The sequence below is a fragment of the Antrostomus carolinensis genome, unplaced genomic scaffold (genome assembly GCF_000700745.2).
Source record: "Antrostomus carolinensis isolate BGI_N321 unplaced genomic scaffold, ASM70074v2 scaffold40056, whole genome shotgun sequence".
In the NCBI taxonomy this organism is placed as follows: Eukaryota; Metazoa; Chordata; class Aves; order Caprimulgiformes; family Caprimulgidae; genus Antrostomus; species Antrostomus carolinensis.
The window spans coordinates 14,733-33,888 of NW_010323259.1; the positions used below are offsets into that span (position 1 = coordinate 14,733).

Genomic DNA, 19,156 nt, shown 5'->3' on the forward strand with positions numbered 1-19,156 from the left:
CGTTAAAAAGGCTATTTTGAAACTTACATTTCTTTAGCAAAATCTTTGGAGACCGTCTACAGAAAAGTACTGCAAAAAAAGGGAACTATGATTATTTCCTACTACAACTACTATTTAACAAGCTCTTAATTTACAACCCTTTTTGGGGTCTTCTCTGTTGATACTAACCAAGTCTACTGCCCAGGTGACTGTTTTCAACTGACTGAAAGTAAAGTTTCATCAGATTTCTGCAGGTAGGAGTTGTGATAGTTCAGATGCCAGACAAAGGACAACAGCTCACAAATTCACATGCACAAAACTTGGGCAGAAGTAATAAATGACTGAGAAACTTCTAATACATTTGCAGTTTATGCAGATGACTGTGATAACCTCTTATGCCATATGGAGGCTGTGACTAACAGCCAGGGGCCTTAAATTACATTGAAATTGATTCCTACACTGCAGCTTTCAGCTGTAAATTATTTCAAAAGACTATGGGCTTAAAATGAAAAGGAACGAAAATATATAAAAGCAAATGAGCTCTAATAAGTCCCTATTAATCTGAGGTAATAATGTGTATCATCACTGAAGCCCTATGCTAGTTATTGCCAGCTATCAGCTACAATGCCTTTTTTGAATGAATACAGACATCAGGTTGTGTACCAAATTCTCCCTTTCAATCCACACACATTACGTAACGATATTAAATTACAGTGCATAAGTGGCTAAACATTACTCTTTAAAATTTCTTGAATCTTGTAGCCAGTCTTAAATACTGCATGTACTCTATTAAATACAAGCTCACCCAAGAGACATAAACTGACTGAAGCCAGGAAATTCTAAACAAATGCTCAAGCTGACATTTTGTCCCTAACTTATATAACTATGTTTCATCATAGCTACTAAGGGTGCACGTCCTAATGGTGTTTCTTTCTTTATTTGTACAAATAATACTATTGCAGCAGTCAGAGCTTTCATTTAAGAAAGGAGGATATGTAAACTACTTTGAAACTTGTCCTGTGGTGGAAGGACATAGGTATAGATTTTCTCCTTCTTGTGCTCCTTTTTTGACTATTTTTGGATCCAGTAAAAAGAAAACAAAGTCAAGAAAAGATAAGCACTTAATGAAATTACCAAACTACTTCCAATTTATGCTTTAATAAGTTCAGCCAGGTTGTAATGGTGTTATTTTAACTACACCTCTTGAACTGCTATTGTCAAAATAAATCTGAAAACAATGAAGCCATAGTAAACAAAAATGCAAAATGAAAACTCAACAACCATAAGGGAAGAGAACGAAACCCTGCAAATAATATATAGCCTTGTACCCTAGAGACAGAAGAAAAAAGAATTCTGATCATCTATCATATTGAAAATTAAACTGTTAAGCATCACTGACTTTTTACAGTCAATTATATTTTCTGAGTATGTCTCCTAAAAGTACGCATTTCTGTGTCTAGCTCAGTAATACGCTAGCAACAGAACATTGGAGAGGTGGACTCTGGACAGATATGGTATCAAAATTACTGTAACTCAAAAAATACATCATTAGTCCTCAGAAACAGCATTCATTAACAATAAAATATAAAAGCGCTTAACCACTATTTAATAATAGGAATTAATAAAGATCAACCAACCAAACTAGGTTTCATCATATTTTATTGTACTACCAAGTGCCTACATAACTTTGGGCAAATCACAATTCTAGGGCTTGATTTTGTCCATCTGTTAAATGCTATACTCTTAGCTATACTGTATGTCTAGATTGGTAGAAGAACCCTCAGTTAGTGTGCAGACAGATATAAGCCAATGAAGATAAAACATCAAGTTATCATTCTAAAGCCTTCATCCATAAATGTTTTCAGCAACAAAATTGTACTAAAACTTTTATACAAAGTCATAATATATTATAGCAGATAACTGAACCCAGGGGTTTCCACAAGTCTGTTTTTGAGTAGTTGGGATATTCAGAAGAAGATATTCAGAACATCTGCATTGATGAGTCCTGAGCAGACCCACTAATCCACAAAGTGGAGTTAAAGTGCAGGGTGTTCATTGCTGCTGTGTGTGGCTTGAATATGAGCTAGCTGAAATCTGGAAGAAGCATGTCTGTACTTCTGCAGGGCTGTGCTTGTAAGTAAATTCCTTCAAGGCCATGGTGGGATGCTCACTGTGCTTAGACTTTGGAGCTTCAACCTCTGCCAGTGTGGGATCTCTGCACCATATTGCACTTACCAATGGTGTAGCCACAAGGCAGTTGTTTAAAGCCACCAGAGGACTTTCAGTAATAACAGGTTACGACATACAGTTAGCACCTTACAGCCAAATTCAAAGCCTTAGCTGCTTTTAAAGTATGGGAGATGATAAATTTTGCTAGTGATTTTTTAGTTGTTGTTTAATATAAAGTTACATAATTTGGTCCTTTGTTTGAAGGTCCATTCAACTATCTAAACAGAAATTCTCATACCATTGTAAATCCATTTGAACGTTTCTCTCTCTTCAACCTGTACTTTAAGTCTCAACAGACTCAGTTAAAACTAGGAAAATGGAAAAAGACTATCTTTCTCAATAGGAAAAAATTCTTCCTAGTAACGAGATTATTATGGCTCACCGATTGCCAACATCACACATACTGGCTGCTTCCCTAGTGCAAGAATCCCAGTCAAATCACGGTGCTGCTAGCAGAATAATACACCTCTCAAAATGCCTTGGGCTATGAACACAGTGCTGGTGCATTCCAGGCAATGTAAATAAAGCACTTCTATTTGTTCTGTAAAATATCAGCTCAAACTTGGCTAATCCCTTTTCAGGTTCAGTCTTTAACTTTGTATGAAAGACAGCAACAAACAATTCTGCAAACCTGAAACGGCATTTTTGGCAAACAGAGTATTTGAAAGACAAGAATCTTCTCTCTTTACCAGCAAAACAAGTGACATTATATTTGACTCTCTGTCGTTAAAAGGTATTATTTGGAAATTCAAGATGCTTTTTTTTCAACTTTTCATTCTAATTTTTCATTTTCAAATTTACCTATATTTCATTTAAGAGAGAGAAAAAACAGACAAGAATAAAAAGCTTTACTCTGAATCACTGAGGTTTTTTTCCCTGTTTTGATAATCACCACCATGACCCAAAAATCTTTCCCATCCAGCCGTAAAATAAAAAATACCAAGTAGTCACAAGTAGTTGGCTTGCTTCTCTATCCTACTCCCATTTTCTGCCATTTTGCATGACAAAGGCATTTGAAAAAGAACTAAGAAACAAACACAAAACCCCTTAACTGCCAGAATCAATAAATGCTCTGAAGTCTTTAAAGACATGAATTATGCATTGCTTGGATATTTTAAACTAAAATGGTCATGACAACAATTAATGCGCAAGAAAGATCAAACCTACGGTGGAAAGGATTTGGAAAACAGACACAGAATTCTTGATCACATTTAACTTTTGTGATGCCCTACTGCTCCACATAGCAGAGCTTCAGGGAATGCTCACAAGCATTTACTAGGATATGCACATTTCTTGCTCACTCTTTCTTTCTCACTCAGCTCCTTCTATCACACTACCCAGTCCAATTAATCTCCAAAGTTTTTGGAAATATTTTCTTTTTTTCTCCTGAACAGCTTATTGAACAAAGGCATAATAATATAAGTACACATCTCTTCCTGATATTTATTCTTTTTCATCCATTTCAACAAGGTCCAACAAAATAACCCTTTATATTTGCTCTAAATCTGGAAAAATCGTTGAACAGACGTGTTGTTTTTGGCTGAAGACATCACTAGCTGCTAGATGCCTTTTTCCTGCTAAAGGAAAGACTTTCCCAAATGGATCAAGGTAGAAGGTTTATCCAGGATTAAAAGCCTAAATTTGAAAACATAGCTTTGTGTTGTCCAGAGACAAAGTTCCAAAAGCCCTGAAAAAGGCAGAGGTGCTTAGGACTTTTACAAAAAAACATTTTAAGTTTCCTATGAAATCACTGTAGGGAGACCAGGATTATTTAAAAAGGATTATTTATTAAACATATTTCTTTACAAAGTACAATCAATGGTTTGCCTTAAATTCTGGGGTTTGGTATTTGCCTGTATGTACACAAAAGCTTATAACAGAAAATGTGTCTTGATTTTACACATGGGACACAATACTGAGTTGCCTTCATATTTTGATTCCTACCAACATAAGCAGTTGATAGTAACTTTCAGCTTATCTGCTGGGCTTTTTAAACTGAAGATGAAGCGACAACATTTCTGCAGAGTGTTGGTATTTACCAATGTACTCAATTATGACAACGTAGAAATGAATAATCTTTTGGGAAGTTTCCACCGAGCATGAGTGGAACATGACATTTTTTTGGCAGGTTACTGGACTATCCTTATGATCCTAAAAATCTCTTTTTGCAGTTATAAGATAAGAAGAATTGAAGAGCTAGGTAAGTTTAATAATACCCTATTAGCAGCAGTTGATAGTAAATGCAACATAAGGTTTGTTTTGTCTGTCATACAAGGATGTGTCCTAGCAGATACTACTGTATTGTTCTCTACTTGAACAAAAGTATCTGCAAGTATTGTATGTCTGGAAAAACAAAACAAAAATAAAGAGACAAAAAGCCATTTATTGTCATGAGTGACTATTGCCATCAGCTAATATGAATGCATTGCTAAAATTAGTGAAGACAGGAAAATGCTGTAAGGTAAATATATACAGAGTTAAAATACATTTCTTATCCACTAGATAGTGATTTTGTGGCACTGTGGTTTTCAGAATATAACATCTGTTGAGAGCAATGTAATTTTCAGTGCAAGCTAAAGCAAAAATACCTGCCCGCTGTCATAAACATGACAAACAAATCTGGAATGTTCAAAGTAAGTTCTTCCACTTCTCCACTCTTGAGGCACCTTTTTAAAGACATGGCACTTACTGTAAACCATCTAAAAATCAAGAAAAGCAGACACAATAAGCCTGAATTTTCCATAACAACTTTAAAAATCACTGCCAGAGTCACTTGCATACGTAAACGATGCCTGTGTAAGGCTTGCCAGCAAAGCATCTTTCCTGAGAACGGAGCTGGGACACTCTCTGTGTATCATAAGTGTGCGTGCTCAGAGCTGTGATCACTGTCGTGGCTGTCGTCGTTCGCTAGTGAGTCCCCTGTGTGCTGGAGACCAGCTGCGCCGATGCCAGAGAGCTCGGAGGGGAGCAGCGTGCCCTTTTTCACATTCACCAGTTCCTTCTCCCGGGCTGCTGCCCCTTGCTGGCCCCCTTTTACCCGCTTCCACTTCATTCGTCTGTTCTGGAACCAAACTTTTACCTTCACGGAAGAAAGACAAAACAAGAAAGTAAAGATGAGGTCACTGAAGGTAATAATCTGTAGCACAACACTTGATTTTTTTCCTTTTTTAAAATGTGCAACACACACACACACACTGCCTTTCTGTCTGTATGCTAAAAAGCTTAGCGAGCCTTCCCTGAGGAGCAGGCAATCCAGTTTTGGATAGGACATGAACCCTGGGGATGTGAGGATAATGACTGCAAAGGAGGGAATGGGGTTACCGCAGGAAGGCAGCAGGGCTATCTGCAGCAGTTAGCTCCACAGGAAAATCTCAGAACCCTTTAGAAAATATTTTAAAGTTCACGTGCTCTTGAAAAATGTATTAATGCTATTTTGCAGGCAGAGAAACACAGGCAAAATGGTTCCCATCAAGGGACCGAGCAGAAGAACCTACCTTTTCTGTAACAGAGAGCCTTGTCTGGTGGCAGGGACCCATGCTGCTGCCCCTCCTGCTTATAGTGCTTTTATTTACCCTTCAAAGGAGAGTAGTTACTATGGAAAACAACTTGCACTGGAACGTTTGCATTGCTTTCTGACTGTTTCTTAAACTGGTGGTGAGTTTCCTTTAAAATCTCTTTTTTTTTCTTTTTTTTTCTCGCTGAAGTATCTGAAAGAGCGTTTCTTACCATCAAAACTTACAACTTCCCCGTCTATTTCACAAATGTATTTAAATGATCCTAGTTGCCTGCTCCTTGATTCTACTACATTTAGCCATAGACCCTGGCCAAATTTTTCAGACAAATAAATACCCCCAAAGCCAGAGGGCAAGGCATTTATAAATTTGAGTCAAAATCAGCAGATGATTTCAGATGAAAATGGAAAAGAAATTCATAGCATGAAAGATTAAAAATGTATCTGTATTTAAGTCACATTAAGCCCCAAGATTTTACTCCATCTGAAACTCATTTCCCCTCCTCCTCTTCTCTGTGCAGAAATATATGGGGGGGAAGTAAACCTAAATTATTTGCACAGTTCTAAAGTACCAGCACTGCAAACCACAAGGACTTTTTTTTTCAATAGCCAAAAGAAAAGAAAAAAAAAAAAAAGATGCGCATAGCATCTGTCAAATATATTAGACCAGATTAAAGGCTGATTTCAAATCAACTTAAAATATTGTCACTGAAAACAGTATGAATAGAAGATTGCTGGGTTTGATCCATTTAGAGTTAATGTTGCCAAAATATCTCGTGCGTGTGTGTCTGTGCAGCTCTTCACATGAAGGTTCCACAGAAAAATAAACAATGTCTGCAACTTTTCACTTGGAAAGAAAGCAAGAAAGCTTGCAATGTTGGTGTATCCTCTGCTGTGCTTAGCAGAATGTGTTTCAGAATTTTAAAAGAAACAGCAAGGAACAGGCACAGCAGGACGTATTGTACAACATGAGTAACAGAGCCACAAAAATGCTGCTTTGCTGAATCTGTCTTATACATCCAGGAAACATGGCAGTGTTTAACCTTTACTACCACTTTGAATTTTACATTAAAATTTTACTACAATTGAACTGATAGTTAACACCACTATCTGTATGTACATATGTGGGAAGGAAGAGAGGTATATTTATTTTTTTATACTTTATATTCATATATATTTAACATGGGTTAAAGCCAATGCGAGCTGTTAAGGCAAATCACTTGGGAACAAAGCAAAATGATTCCAGGTTAGTTAAGAGCCTCAAAGCACAGCACACCTTTTCCTTTAGTCAACTCATCAGAGCCAAAGAATCTGGCTTGTAAAGTGAAATGAGTGTAAAGTGGAAGGTATTTATTACTGGCTGCTGTGATGTTGGGAATTATCATACTCGGGTCACATATCACAGGTGTTCAAGGAAACAGTGTCTCCAAAAGGGTGCACAGCATTAGTACAGCACTGGCAGCTTCCTGGGGGAAGTTAAGATGTCATTTTGTTTATTTTTGTTTAAGACAGTGAAATTTCTCTTGCAAAAGATACTACTCTACTGGTGCCAGACAATGCAGTAGATGCAACTGCAGTCATAATCAAAGTATCAAAAATAATACAGTTTGGATTCAACACAGTACTGCAGAATGTTATCACTCTTCTCCTGAAATAACAGCCTAGACAATTTTATTGAGTCAGAAGAATTGACAGGATTGGAGCGATGTTTAAAAGATTTAAGGAATTCTCCAGATATTTTTATGTCCTTGAACATTCACAGAGTAACTCACAGCACTGAAGGCCTAAAACAAAATAACAAAAATTGGTTATACACTTTAAAAGTGGTTATACAACTTTATAAGTGGTTACATCAAAAAAGTGGTATACAGAAAGTGGTTTCAAGAAAAATGAAAACGATGCATTTGAAGCAAAAATTTCAATATACAACCCAGATTCAACCTCCTTTAACTTACTGGAACAGGAGAGATCCATGTAAACCACCTTCTGGAGACACTCGTTTCATTTTTGAGGAACTTGAGGAACTAAAGCTTAAACTCCCACAGTCATTGTCAGAAACTGTTCTGGCTGGGACAGACACGAGCGGGATGGTCGCTGCCTGGCCCCTGATGCAGGTGCTCATTTCTGTTCTCCCACAGACAGAGCTAAACTCTCACGTCTGCTCATTTTACTTTTTTTACTCCCCTCTAATAAATTATTCTTTTTGGTTTTCCATTTTTTCTTGCAATATTTTGTTGCTGCTCCTTTTTATAATTCAGATCACTTCACAAAACCACAGCTAAGACTAATCTCCCTCCTTGAGCATTAAACCCAGCACTGTGTGGCACCAGCTTCCAGGTAATGAGTGGCTGAGGCCAGGCTGGGGAGTACCTCTTCATTCAGATCTCCTACCCTCAGACTAGCTCATCTGACCATGCCCTGAATTACCTCCACCATGGATGAATCTAGGTCAGCCTCTGTATATTAATTGATACAAATCAATTTAAAGGACAATGATTTCCCTTTTCAAGAATAAGTGCAAGATGCTTACGTAAATTTCTCAGAGGATCCAGCATGCAACGCTGTGTCTGCACATGACCCACTGTGTGGGAAACATGGCATTTAAGGAAAGTAGTGCTAAAAGGACTCCAGCTACCTTTGTGTGTACTCTCTTGACTGTAGGGGAAAGAGAGCAACCCTGGCATTCTTATAGGATAATATACACTACTGACTGGCATAGAGCCTGTCAGGCTTCCCATAAAGAGAAAACAGTAACAATTGAAAAAAGAAAAAGAAAAAAAGGTAAAAAAAACTTTAGGCTTTTTTATTAATGACTTCAAATAATCTGCATCTGATTTACTGAGACAATATCAAATAAGAAATTTTTTTATCTGGTATGTCAAAGATTATTTTCAAAAGCTAGAAATCAATTATAGTAAAGTTTATTATTGAAAATATTATTAGTTTATTTTGATGTCATTTGTTGTGTTAATGTACAGAGGGACTCTTATATGAGGGAATACACTAGATATATTTTATATATATTTCTTTATGTTCTCCATTATAAAGTACGGAAATCCACTTTTGACATGATCCAAAGTCTACTAATGTCAGTGTGAGTTTTTCCATCGAGTTCAATGTACTCTAGATGAAGTCTTTAATGCTTATGTGCTAATAATATGAGACAAGTCCTTCACTTGTTATTTCCTCTAGAGATCAAATTCAGATACTGGAATTCTGAACTTCCTTTGGAGCTAAGAGTCAAATATGGAGGGTATAGTTGTTACTGATATGTGATCCGTCTATATTTTAGTAAAGAGAAGGAAGTGAAGCAAACTTTGTGTGAAGTACTTCAGAGTAGCAGTTTATCTGGAATCATGTAAAAGTTTATCTGGAATCATGTAAAACTGTGCTTTTCAAATGCACAACTCATTTGAAGCTTACAGGTGTTGCACAAAACGTGTCAGAACAAAACAGCCTGAGAAACAAAAAGGAGAGAGGAGAAGGAAAGAGGAGAGAGAACAAAAGAAAGAGAGAAAGAGACAGAAAGAGCAAGGGTGAGGGAAAGGAGAGGATGAATGAAATAAAAAGAAAGAAAAAAATAAAACAAAAATAAACAAGAGAGAAAAAGTCCTTACTGAAGTGAACTTGAAAGACTCTTGAACTTTTTTCCAGTGAAAGAACTAGCTTGTGCCATGTAGAACTTTTGCAAAAATGACATACTTTTAAAGTGGTTTAAAGATCTGCTACGACAAACTTGACACCGTAGGTTTTATGAACCTTTTAATGCTGTTTTTCAAGTCTAAGTTAGCTCCAGCAGGAGCTGAGAGTGCTCACCACCTCCCACAATCAGGTCCTGATTGCCTATTACTGATTAAAATGCACTCCCTCTTCTCCACCCTCTGACTAGCACAACTTAACTGTACAGAGCAAGCATATGTATGTATGGAAAACAAAGGAAGTGGAGGGAAATGAACTATATTAAAGATGATGGTAGCATTAACAGCTGTTTCTAAATCAGCACTTAGGAGCCAGTCTATTGAGCACATCTGCTTACTGGCACGAAAGTACAGTCTCTTTTCTCTTAGTCAACAAGTTGTTTAGCATCTGCATCTCTCCATCTGATGATTAGACTGTTACTTAAGATGCAAGTAAATTATTTAATGTAGCACATCTCCTGATGTACAAGAGAAATGTTTTTGCTGTGACCAATTTATTTTAAGGTTACTCTGTAGGAATCATAGGAGGAGATTCAAAACAAGGAAGCTGACATTGTTAGTGTCAACATTACTAAAGTAATCATTACATACTTATGTATGTAAGCCTTAGTAGGCTTAAGGGCCACATTATGTCCTGTCTCGCATATATGTCTTTAATACAACCGTCATGATGTGGACCTTAACACATCATTTTGGTTCCAAAAGAGCATATCACCTAAACTTCTGATTTAATACTCCTCCTTCAGCAGAGCACTTCAGTCACATTAAGAATAACTGACTTCTACCATGCTCTGTAGAATGCAGATGCTTCCTTTTGATGTGGGACTTTAGCATCCTGTACTTACAGAGAAAAAGTAAACAGACAGCTTCTATAATTAATGAGTATTTCTTAATAAAGACACTCTTGTCTGAAAAATTAAAGCATGACTGAATTCAAACTACCTTAGTTGCACTGCGTGCTGCCTTTCTTCTTTTAGGAAAAAAGACATTGCTCTTTAAAAAAGCTCTTTCCTGAAATGAAAGATTCTTTCCTAAAATTAGGTTTTCTATTCCAGGTTTTAGTGGCATGAGTCCCAAACAAGATTAAAATTTGAGGCCTGATATTTTGCAAACTTTAAAAATTAGAAGCAAGAGTACTGTGCCAATTGAAACTGTTATTTTGCTATAAGGGATGCATATTTCTAAGTATGAGTCTTTGAAGTCAGTATCTGAAATTCCATGTTTTATTATACCTAAATTATGTGTCAGGAAGACTAAATCAGCAAGCCTTTTAAGCATTTTGCCCCTGGTCTGCCATTGTCCATTTTCTTTTATTATTATTTTTTTAAATCTGTCAATTTGCTTTCCTCTAATGCAGACCAACATATGGATAACAAAAAATAACCTTGACTTTTCACAATTAAAAAAATTGAAAAGTTTACTTCTCAACTTTCTTTGACTCTGAAAATGTTCCTGTTATTTTTAGATATGGCAGCATATACTTATGCTGCCAAGTTTTAAAGAAAGTCAAACTCCTGAACTTTACAGAAATCACTGGTGTTATACAGCTGAAACTTACCTTTTTACATATATAGAGATAGTATATTCATAATTTATTCAACAAACTTATAAAAGCAAATAGGAATGCAAAACCAGAAAAGTTTATTTTCCTGCTCCAGACTATGAATAAATATAAGAGTTGGAAAAATCAAATCCATTAATTTAAAATATTTACAGAAAAGTTAGAGTTGTCAGTTCACTTCAGAAACTAAAGATAACATGAGATTTTAAAGAATTCAGCTGGATTTCAGTCATGCTGGATACATGGGAGAGTAAGTTAAGGTAGTTTTATTCAATTTAACTTAATTTTCTTCCTCATATGATTTAAAGGAATTCCAATTTGTATTCCAAAAAAAACCCTCTTAAAAATCTTAAATATATTTTTAATTTAAACCCAATAAATCTGAGTATTAAATATCTACTTTGTTATTATAAAACAGTACCAAAATATATCAATTGGAGAAAATTAACTTTTCTTTTGAAATTAATGAGTGGTACCAGAACCTTCTGATTAAAATTTCTTAAGTCACCTGCTCACTGATTTAAAGCAATCTGCTCTGTGTTATGTTACAGGACCTCACGCTGAATGCACACATGTACTTTGCAGCAGCTGTTGAGAAAAAGGGGAGATTTTGGCAGGTGCGCAAAGGACAGCTGGAGCTTTTGGCACCCAGGAAGGTGTAGGAGGGAGTTCTGGTTTTTCATTACATAGAAGTCAGTTGAGGTTTGGGTACTACTTAGGTGATACATTCTCCTTTCTACCTCCCACATTTAGTCAGGGATGGAATAGACATTATATTTCAGAGAATAGCAGTGATAGGAGTATTTCATTCCAGTTTCAGAAGTCTTTGAGAGCACTCAGTTCACGTCCCTCTACTCCATCCAAAGAACAGCCACCTTCTCCCCAAGTGATCTTCAAAATTAATTTCATGATCAAACAGCTAACCTTCCCCTTTCAAAACCTTTCTTAACTAGGTTTCAGGGTTAACATACCTCAAGCAGAATGAGACACAGTATTTCCAGTTCTTTCTTCCTACTGGTTTGTTGTACATAAAGGGAGTATTTTTTATAAAATTAGTCTCTTTTTTTTGTCCAGAGGAAAAGAAAGGAAAACTGTGGAGCTGCTGCGAGAACTTCCTCTACTTTATTCTCCTGTAATATATCTTTTTAGGGTCTACCTTCATCGAATTTCTTTGCATATATATAGAAATCTACAAAAGAAACACAAAAGAAAAACTAATTTGTGGGGAGATGGCCTTCAGTTAAACTTTCCCTCTTTGTATAGGCATTTACTTTCATGAATTATTCACACATAGAGCATTTTATTTAATGAGAAAAAAAAAACAGAACATGCACCATTCCGCACCCATTTTGCACAGGTCAACTGAACATGAAAGTTAAAAGATGATGGATGTTAAAAGATGCTTTTGGCTGAGTGTGTTGATGCTTTTCTCTGCTACTACTTTAGTATGAAGAAAGTCAAATTTCAAGAAGTAGGACTCGTCAGAAAGCAACCTCTGACTACTGGTCTATGACAATCCTCCAGGGCTCTATGAGTATGGCAGACATCTCCCTGCCCAAGAAAGAAGCATCCTCATTTCTAGTCATTTAAGCTATTTTCACAGTTCATGCCTTAGATCTGGAGGGATCTTTTTGCCTTCCCAAATTATCCTGTCCTGAGTCTTTTGATGGTAAACTACCCTCAAAATCAACATCCAGTTTTAAAGCTAGTAAGCCTCAAGAAACTGCAGCTATTTTCAGCAGAGCCCGCCCTGAGAAGGAACTAGTGAAATGAGAAAGAGATTCTCAATTTTGCATTAAAAAAACCCCTCCTTTCCACAGGTTCATTTGTATCTCTCCAATATCTGACCTCACTGATTTCTTCTCTCTGTTTTTTTAAAGTGACCATAAATGACAAACCTAAAAAGCTCCTATCTCCTTAAACAGGTGACAGGAAAAGCTGCATCTTTCTTGACTTGTGTCTAAGAAAGGGTAGGGGTAGAGGACAGTAGAGTCTTACTCACTTTGTAAAAGCAGCCATATAAGTTGTTATATTTCTGTCTATATCACATATGCTGCTTGGCACAGACGGAGGTTTCTCCCCACCCAGAGCCCCATGGGGTTTTTCTGCAGGTGTAGGGTCCATTCACAACTAACAGCTTGAGGCACTTGGATCTTTGCACATGGAATTGCTTGTTTGAATTCAATCAATACTGCAAAAGTAAATACGCTGTTTGAAGTTTTGCCATGTACTTTTTTTAAAAAAATAAATATTGTACAGATCAAAATTATGCACGAATTATAATTAAGTTTGCCAGGAGCATTCTTACCTAAGAAAGAACAAACTGTGCACAGCAGCTCTTACTGCTGATATTTATATTGCTCAATACAAATACAAAAGTATTAGCGAGTCTGATTTTATTAAGAGTGTTACTTTAAATAAAACAAACAATCCAAAGGATTTCAAGCCACACAGGCTCATTATTATAGTGTGTATAGAGAGTGCTTGACACGTGGAAGCTTGGAATGAGCAGCTGCCTTTCAGAGAAGACATAACAGCACAATAAAGCAGACAGATATGGTCAAGCTTGTCCTATCAATCCATTCTCTGATCTTGTTTGAAAGCATACAGAGGAATAGTTTCCCCACCTAATCTTAGAAATCTAGCTTCCTAAAGTAGGAAACTAGTCATGCTGTGTGATGCATGGAGAGACATTGACTCTTCCAGAGGTGGTTCAGAACAAACACCCAGCTGAGGAACATTGAACTCTCTGGTTTCTCACCCGGGTGACTAAGGGGAGCTACTTTTACCTCACCAGCCAAGCCTAAAAAATGCAGTGATCAGCTTCCCCTGAGCTCTGTGATGCTGAAAAGGATTTGAATGAAGTCACTTGAGATGCAAGATAGAGGTAACCTGGTCTGGAGGAAGCTTTTCTAATAGGAAACTTCATTTATTATTTGTATACTCATAACAGTGCAGTGCTACGGTGTGGGCTATGGCCCCACTGCCCTAACTATTACACCAACATTGCCCAAATGCATTTAAATAATAATGCTGCCTGCTTATCTTTCTGGCAGAAAAAGGCATTACAAAGCTTCTTCCTTTGTCACTCATCCTGTGTTGATACCACATACATAGAAGCCAAATACAGATGCAAAAGCACTCTTCATTTTGTCAAACTTTTGTGCTTTGTCTATGCAAAATCAATGGCTTGAGGCCTGTTATAAATGATTGGTGGCTGGCTTCTGGGTGGGTATTGGAAATTAAAGTTAAAAAGAAATAAACCTTCTCATTGCCATCAGCAGAATTTAATCTGACTAGGTGGGATTTTCCGTTTATATTGGCAAAGAGAAGCATTACATATTTGGACTGTTTATTCCGGTAACCTTAGCTAGCCTGCAGAACTGCAACATTACTCTCTTGATTAGCTCCATGCGAAATGATCTTGCGAGGTGGAAAGATCTCCTACGCTTTCTATATTTGGCAGGACCAACTCCATAAAAATGTCCATTTTGCCACACCTCTGATACCCCACTGCAGCTGCTTCCTCTCCTCATCCCACAGTGAGATATTAAAAAGTTTGCATGGAACCTTCTCCAAGTTTATCTGGATGTACAAAAAAGCCAAGAATGCATTTGTCAAGGTTACAAATATCTAGGGATCTAAGATAGTTTTTAGTCTAACTGGCTCTTCAAAATATTGTAGAGGCCTGCCAGCTGAAAATTATTAACTGCTGGCTGAGCAGGGACTGTGAGTGCACTCTGTAAGAGATGGAGCAGGAATTATATGTACCTATACTGCTGGAATTCTTACAATACCATAATAGAGCCATCCTACCACCAGATGTTCTTATAATGCTCTCAAAGTGCACTCTTAATATCAAGGCAATTGAGGCACTTATTTCATTTCATCCTCCTGTCTTGTAACTCAGGTTTCCTTTTTAGGGAGTGATAGGATTACTTCCTTCTCCTGATCCATATGTTGTGAAGGGTTTTTTTCATTATTATTTTTGTGAAATGGCCTTCCATGAGTCATTTATGTTTGAACTGATCTTGTAACTTCTTTCAAAAGTCAAATGGAGCCTTACTTTGATGACTGTAGAAAACTTTAATACCCTTATATAGCTTTTTAAATATGGTCAGACATATGTTTTTTTCTACAGCTTGTTTAAATGCCAGAAAGGTAATTATGAAGTGTTAGTTGGTCAGTGCCTCTTTTAAGCTGCGCCGTATGGTTGAAATTATCACTATAGTCAGAGGAAGATAGAGCTTTCTTAAGATAATAGGCTCTGTGATTTATCTCACATCTTGGGAAATAACTGAAAGTTTTTACTTTAGGATGACCCAACAATACTTTCCCCAGATTATTTTTTGTTCTTCTGCCCTCTGAATAATATAATGCTTGTAATTTTTTAAAAACAATGATGCTAAACAATTCATTCCACCAGGGGTTAGGACTGCTCTCAAACCTACTTTCTGAGCAGATAGGTTAGTTCACCTGATATCCACTGCTAGTTTTTGTCCCTGTATTATCTGAAGCAAGTGTCAGTTCTCTGTGTGCAAATTCAGTGTTTCATGACAGATCAAGAGAGCTTCCAACACAAATTGGTCTGCAGCCTGTGATGAGGTCAAGGTTATCACTTGTGTGGTCAGTTATTTCAAACAAAGGAACTACTGCGTAGCAGGTACCATTTTCTACAATGCAGCCTTTGGGGAAAAAATAGTAAAGGAAAACTATTCCAGAAATAGCAATTTTCTAAAAATGCTACCTCACTGGAGAGTGGGGGTTTTTTTTAATTCCATGAATATATTTTAATTCAGCCATAATAATTTTAGAGAAAGGACTGCTTTTGTTGCATCTGTTTAAGACAGGTATTAAATATGATCTCCTCTGTTGGGACAGCTAGTGAAAGATAATAACTACAGTAGTAAGTAAACAAATAAGTGCTGTTACCGCACTCAAGAATAATCTTTCATTCTGCTAATGATGGAAAGACAGGTCCTGAATATGAGTTCAGTCTCTTAACTGGAAAAAAACCCCAACCTATTAGCATCACACTGGGCTCACCCTTTTTTTTTTAAGTTACCAAAGGAATACTGATGTAAAACAAGTATGCAAGAAGAGTCATGCCTTTTGATTTACTGCATTCAGCTTTTGAAGATTGCCATATACAATGGAAACTCGCACCCAGTTCCATGCCTATTTATACCATTTTTCCATCAAAGCAACATATTTGATTTAAAAAAGAGACATTTCTAATTGACAACATTGGAAGTGACATCATTACTTGTGTTAGCATGATTCAGAAACTGAAAAATATGTCCAGAATTTCCTCTCAATTTTCTTTTTTTGATTAACTATACAGTTTTTATGCCTTTTTTTTTTTCTTTTCTCTCAGACCATTTTATTGTGGCAAGATAAAGAACTGGACTCTATCAAGCTAAAAATGCTTTGCTTTCCTAAGCAAGGGTGGCTTTAAGCAAGAAGGCACGAAGGAAGGCAGGAAAGCAGGAAGGAAGGAAGGAAGGAAGGAAGGAAGGGAGTTATCTCTAGCAGCTCAGTTGTCACTGTGATAATCTGGGGAAGCAGAGAAGAATTAGATTAGATAATTAGATAGACTAATTATAATTCTATAGAAATTATCACAAATATCAGCAGAATGCTTAGAACCAACATTATGTGACAGCTAGAAAACAGCAAGTGCTCCCATGACTTAAATGAATTCTCTGCACTTGTGTAGCACATGCTGCCTTTTCTTCTCAAAGACAATATTCAATGGTTATCTGGCCGTTTTCAGTATGTTAAATGCTTTTAGTGTAACTATTTCCTTTAAGATAGTGAACTGTCTCTTAATTTAGTTGTACTACTCAACTTCATCTTTGAAGAAAAGAATAAAGAATTTACCAGGGAGAATAGTTAAATTCCAGGCCAAATTCACCATTATTAAATATGGGGATATGTTTTCCGAATTCAGCTGACTGATTTCCATGAAATTGTCCAGCAGATATTTTTTAAAATTTATTTATCATTGCTCAGTTCCAGACCAACTCTACCTTTGTCACTGAGACAAGAATTTATTCCTCCTCCCCTTACAGCTGTCAAAATCAGGTGTGGAAGTTAATCTAATTGTCTTGGCTTACCTTAGTCAGTGGAAATGAAAAAGGCAGAAATTTATCAATTGTTTGATACAAAATGGCGTGTTTTACAAATGTGACAAACATATTTAAGTAACTGAAAACTACCCCAGTGGAACCTGGCAACTTGTTCAAATCAAACAAGAGAAATTACTGGCTTCTTCCTGACAAACTGGAAAGGATAGCCATTCTCTAGAAGCCTTCAAAGAAAAAAAACTGTTTCATTTGCTTGTGTGAGTAAATGTGCATTCATATGCACAGAAAAGGCTGTATTTTCTCTGAGATGTCTACTTATGGCAGGTGTTAATGAAACTCAAGAAAATTGCAAAACTTCTCATATCTACAGTTCACAAATCATGGTACTATTTTGATACCTTCCCTTGAATATATAATAATCTTACTGATTGTATCTAAAGCTATCCCTCAATCTAATATTGATTCCTGAAGAAAGGATGACTCGCTTATCAGTGGGCAAAAAGCTTTCAATTTTAGCGATAAAACTGTAGGTAATGTTTCGTCAGATTTGGTATACTTGAGTCCAGTATTCTGAATGTCTTTACTAAAACAAATTTTTAAAATGTGTTTGTTGATGTAATTATTATTTGAAATGTGACTTTACTACCTCTTAGTGTGTTGGGATGAGATTCTGAAACCTTTCAGTACATGCTTAACATGACTATTTCCATTAGAAATCAATGTGACAACATGCATGACAAAACTTGAGCACGTGCAGAAGTGTTTCCTGGACCAGGGTTTGGTGAGCAGGAAACCATTAACAGTGATAAGAAATTCCATTATCTCCTGTGCTTTCACAGCACAGGGTAAAATAAAGTGGTTAAAAATGCCTGTATTCCAGTTTTGCTGGTGTTCCCATTGTTGCTGCCATCTGGAAACAGGATGTTCAGAAACTCTGGACAAATGGCAACTGCATATATTTAATAGACTAAAACAAGATGCTCATATTTGTTGCATGCAGGCAAATTAACTGCTTGTGCATGCAGTATTTGGGACATACCACTTCTTCAGCCACATCAGTGTGGAAAGACTAGAAAAGGTGTGCACCAGTTTAACAGCTATATTACTCATGCTTTTATCTTCAATCTCTGCCTACTGGGCGAAACTTATCTGTAACTGGTACATATAAAAATATAAATTTCTTGCACAGCAGAGAGGTAATAAATGTATATAATTTTGCTATAAACATTCAATCTGATATATCAACATATCTGTTAGTGACATAAACAAGAGCTCTACTGCAAGAAGCTACAAACTACTGGTAAATATTGGGCAAGCATTTGAAGTCCATTATTTTCCATCAGTACCTGTCTTTCAGTGAGGTCAAGGTTTACTGCTATCTCATATCGCCTCAGCCTGGTCAAATAGTTATGATGAGCAAATTCTGCTTCTAGCTCTCTGATTTGCTCCTTGGTGAAAGCCGTCCTTTCCTTCCTGGGTTTACTGTTGACCTCTGACTTGTAGTTTCCTTCTTGTGAATCTGAAAAAAAATAAAAATAAAAATAAAAAATTGAAGTAATAGCAAGTGTACAGCTAAATAGGAAACAAGCCCAAAGATAATAACATGCTTAAGTTACATTCATCAAACTTTCTTCTCTCAGAAACACACCCTTGCTTTCATACCTATGGATACTTCACTGTAAATCAGGAAAGCAGCAGTAATTCTGACAGGTGTGAGCTGCTGCTTCCATTCACGCAGGTCAAACTTTAGGTTAAAACCTTGCAATCTTTCATTTCCTAACAGCATTCTGTAGAATTTATGCAAAGCTTCAACTCCTTCCCTCTTCTGGCAACTCTCAGTCCATCCAACTAGTACAGGATGTGTATAATTTGATTACTGTCTTTATGAGTAATACTTCAAGAATCTCTCTCTCCTATCATTTCACTAATACCTTAAACCAAAGCTCTATTTTAAAGAATAAACTTTAAGGTTTAGTCCAGTTACACTTTCAGGGAAAGGTAACAGACAAAGCATAGGAAATTTTACCAAGTTTACCATGATTTTACCAAGGGGAAGTAACGTTTAACCAACCTGATAGCCTTTTATGAG

At 36.6% G+C, this 19,156-nt stretch overlaps 1 protein-coding gene across 1 annotated transcript; it reads right to left on the reverse strand.

Annotated features, from left to right (window-relative positions):
- Nucleotides 1-3,982: 3,982 nt before the first annotated feature.
- Nucleotides 3,983-18,853, reverse strand: LOC104520019 (homeobox protein MOX-2). Its single transcript, XM_010170531.1, has 3 exons — nucleotides 18,730-18,853; nucleotides 18,414-18,586; nucleotides 3,983-5,287 (listed from the first exon to the last, which is right to left on the reverse strand). Exons 1-3 carry the CDS (start codon nucleotides 18,851-18,853, stop codon nucleotides 5,063-5,065), a joined length of 522 nt encoding a protein of 173 aa, XP_010168833.1. The 3' UTR covers nucleotides 3,983-5,062.
- Nucleotides 18,854-19,156: the final 303 nt, after the last annotated feature.

Excerpts from the sequence above, each read along its gene's own strand:
- LOC104520019 (XM_010170531.1), bottom strand. The coding sequence starts at position 18,853 with ATGCTGTTAGGAAATGAAAGATTGCAAGGTTTTAACCTAAAGTTTGAC. Across the intron at positions 18,587-18,729 it reads TTACAGTGAAGTATCCATAG|ATTCACAAGAAGGAAACTAC; the intron begins GTATGAAAGCAA and ends ATTTTTTTTCAG. Across the intron at positions 5,288-18,413 it reads TTGACCTCACTGAAAGACAG|GTAAAAGTTTGGTTCCAGAA; the intron begins GTACTGATGGAA and ends TCTTCCGTGAAG.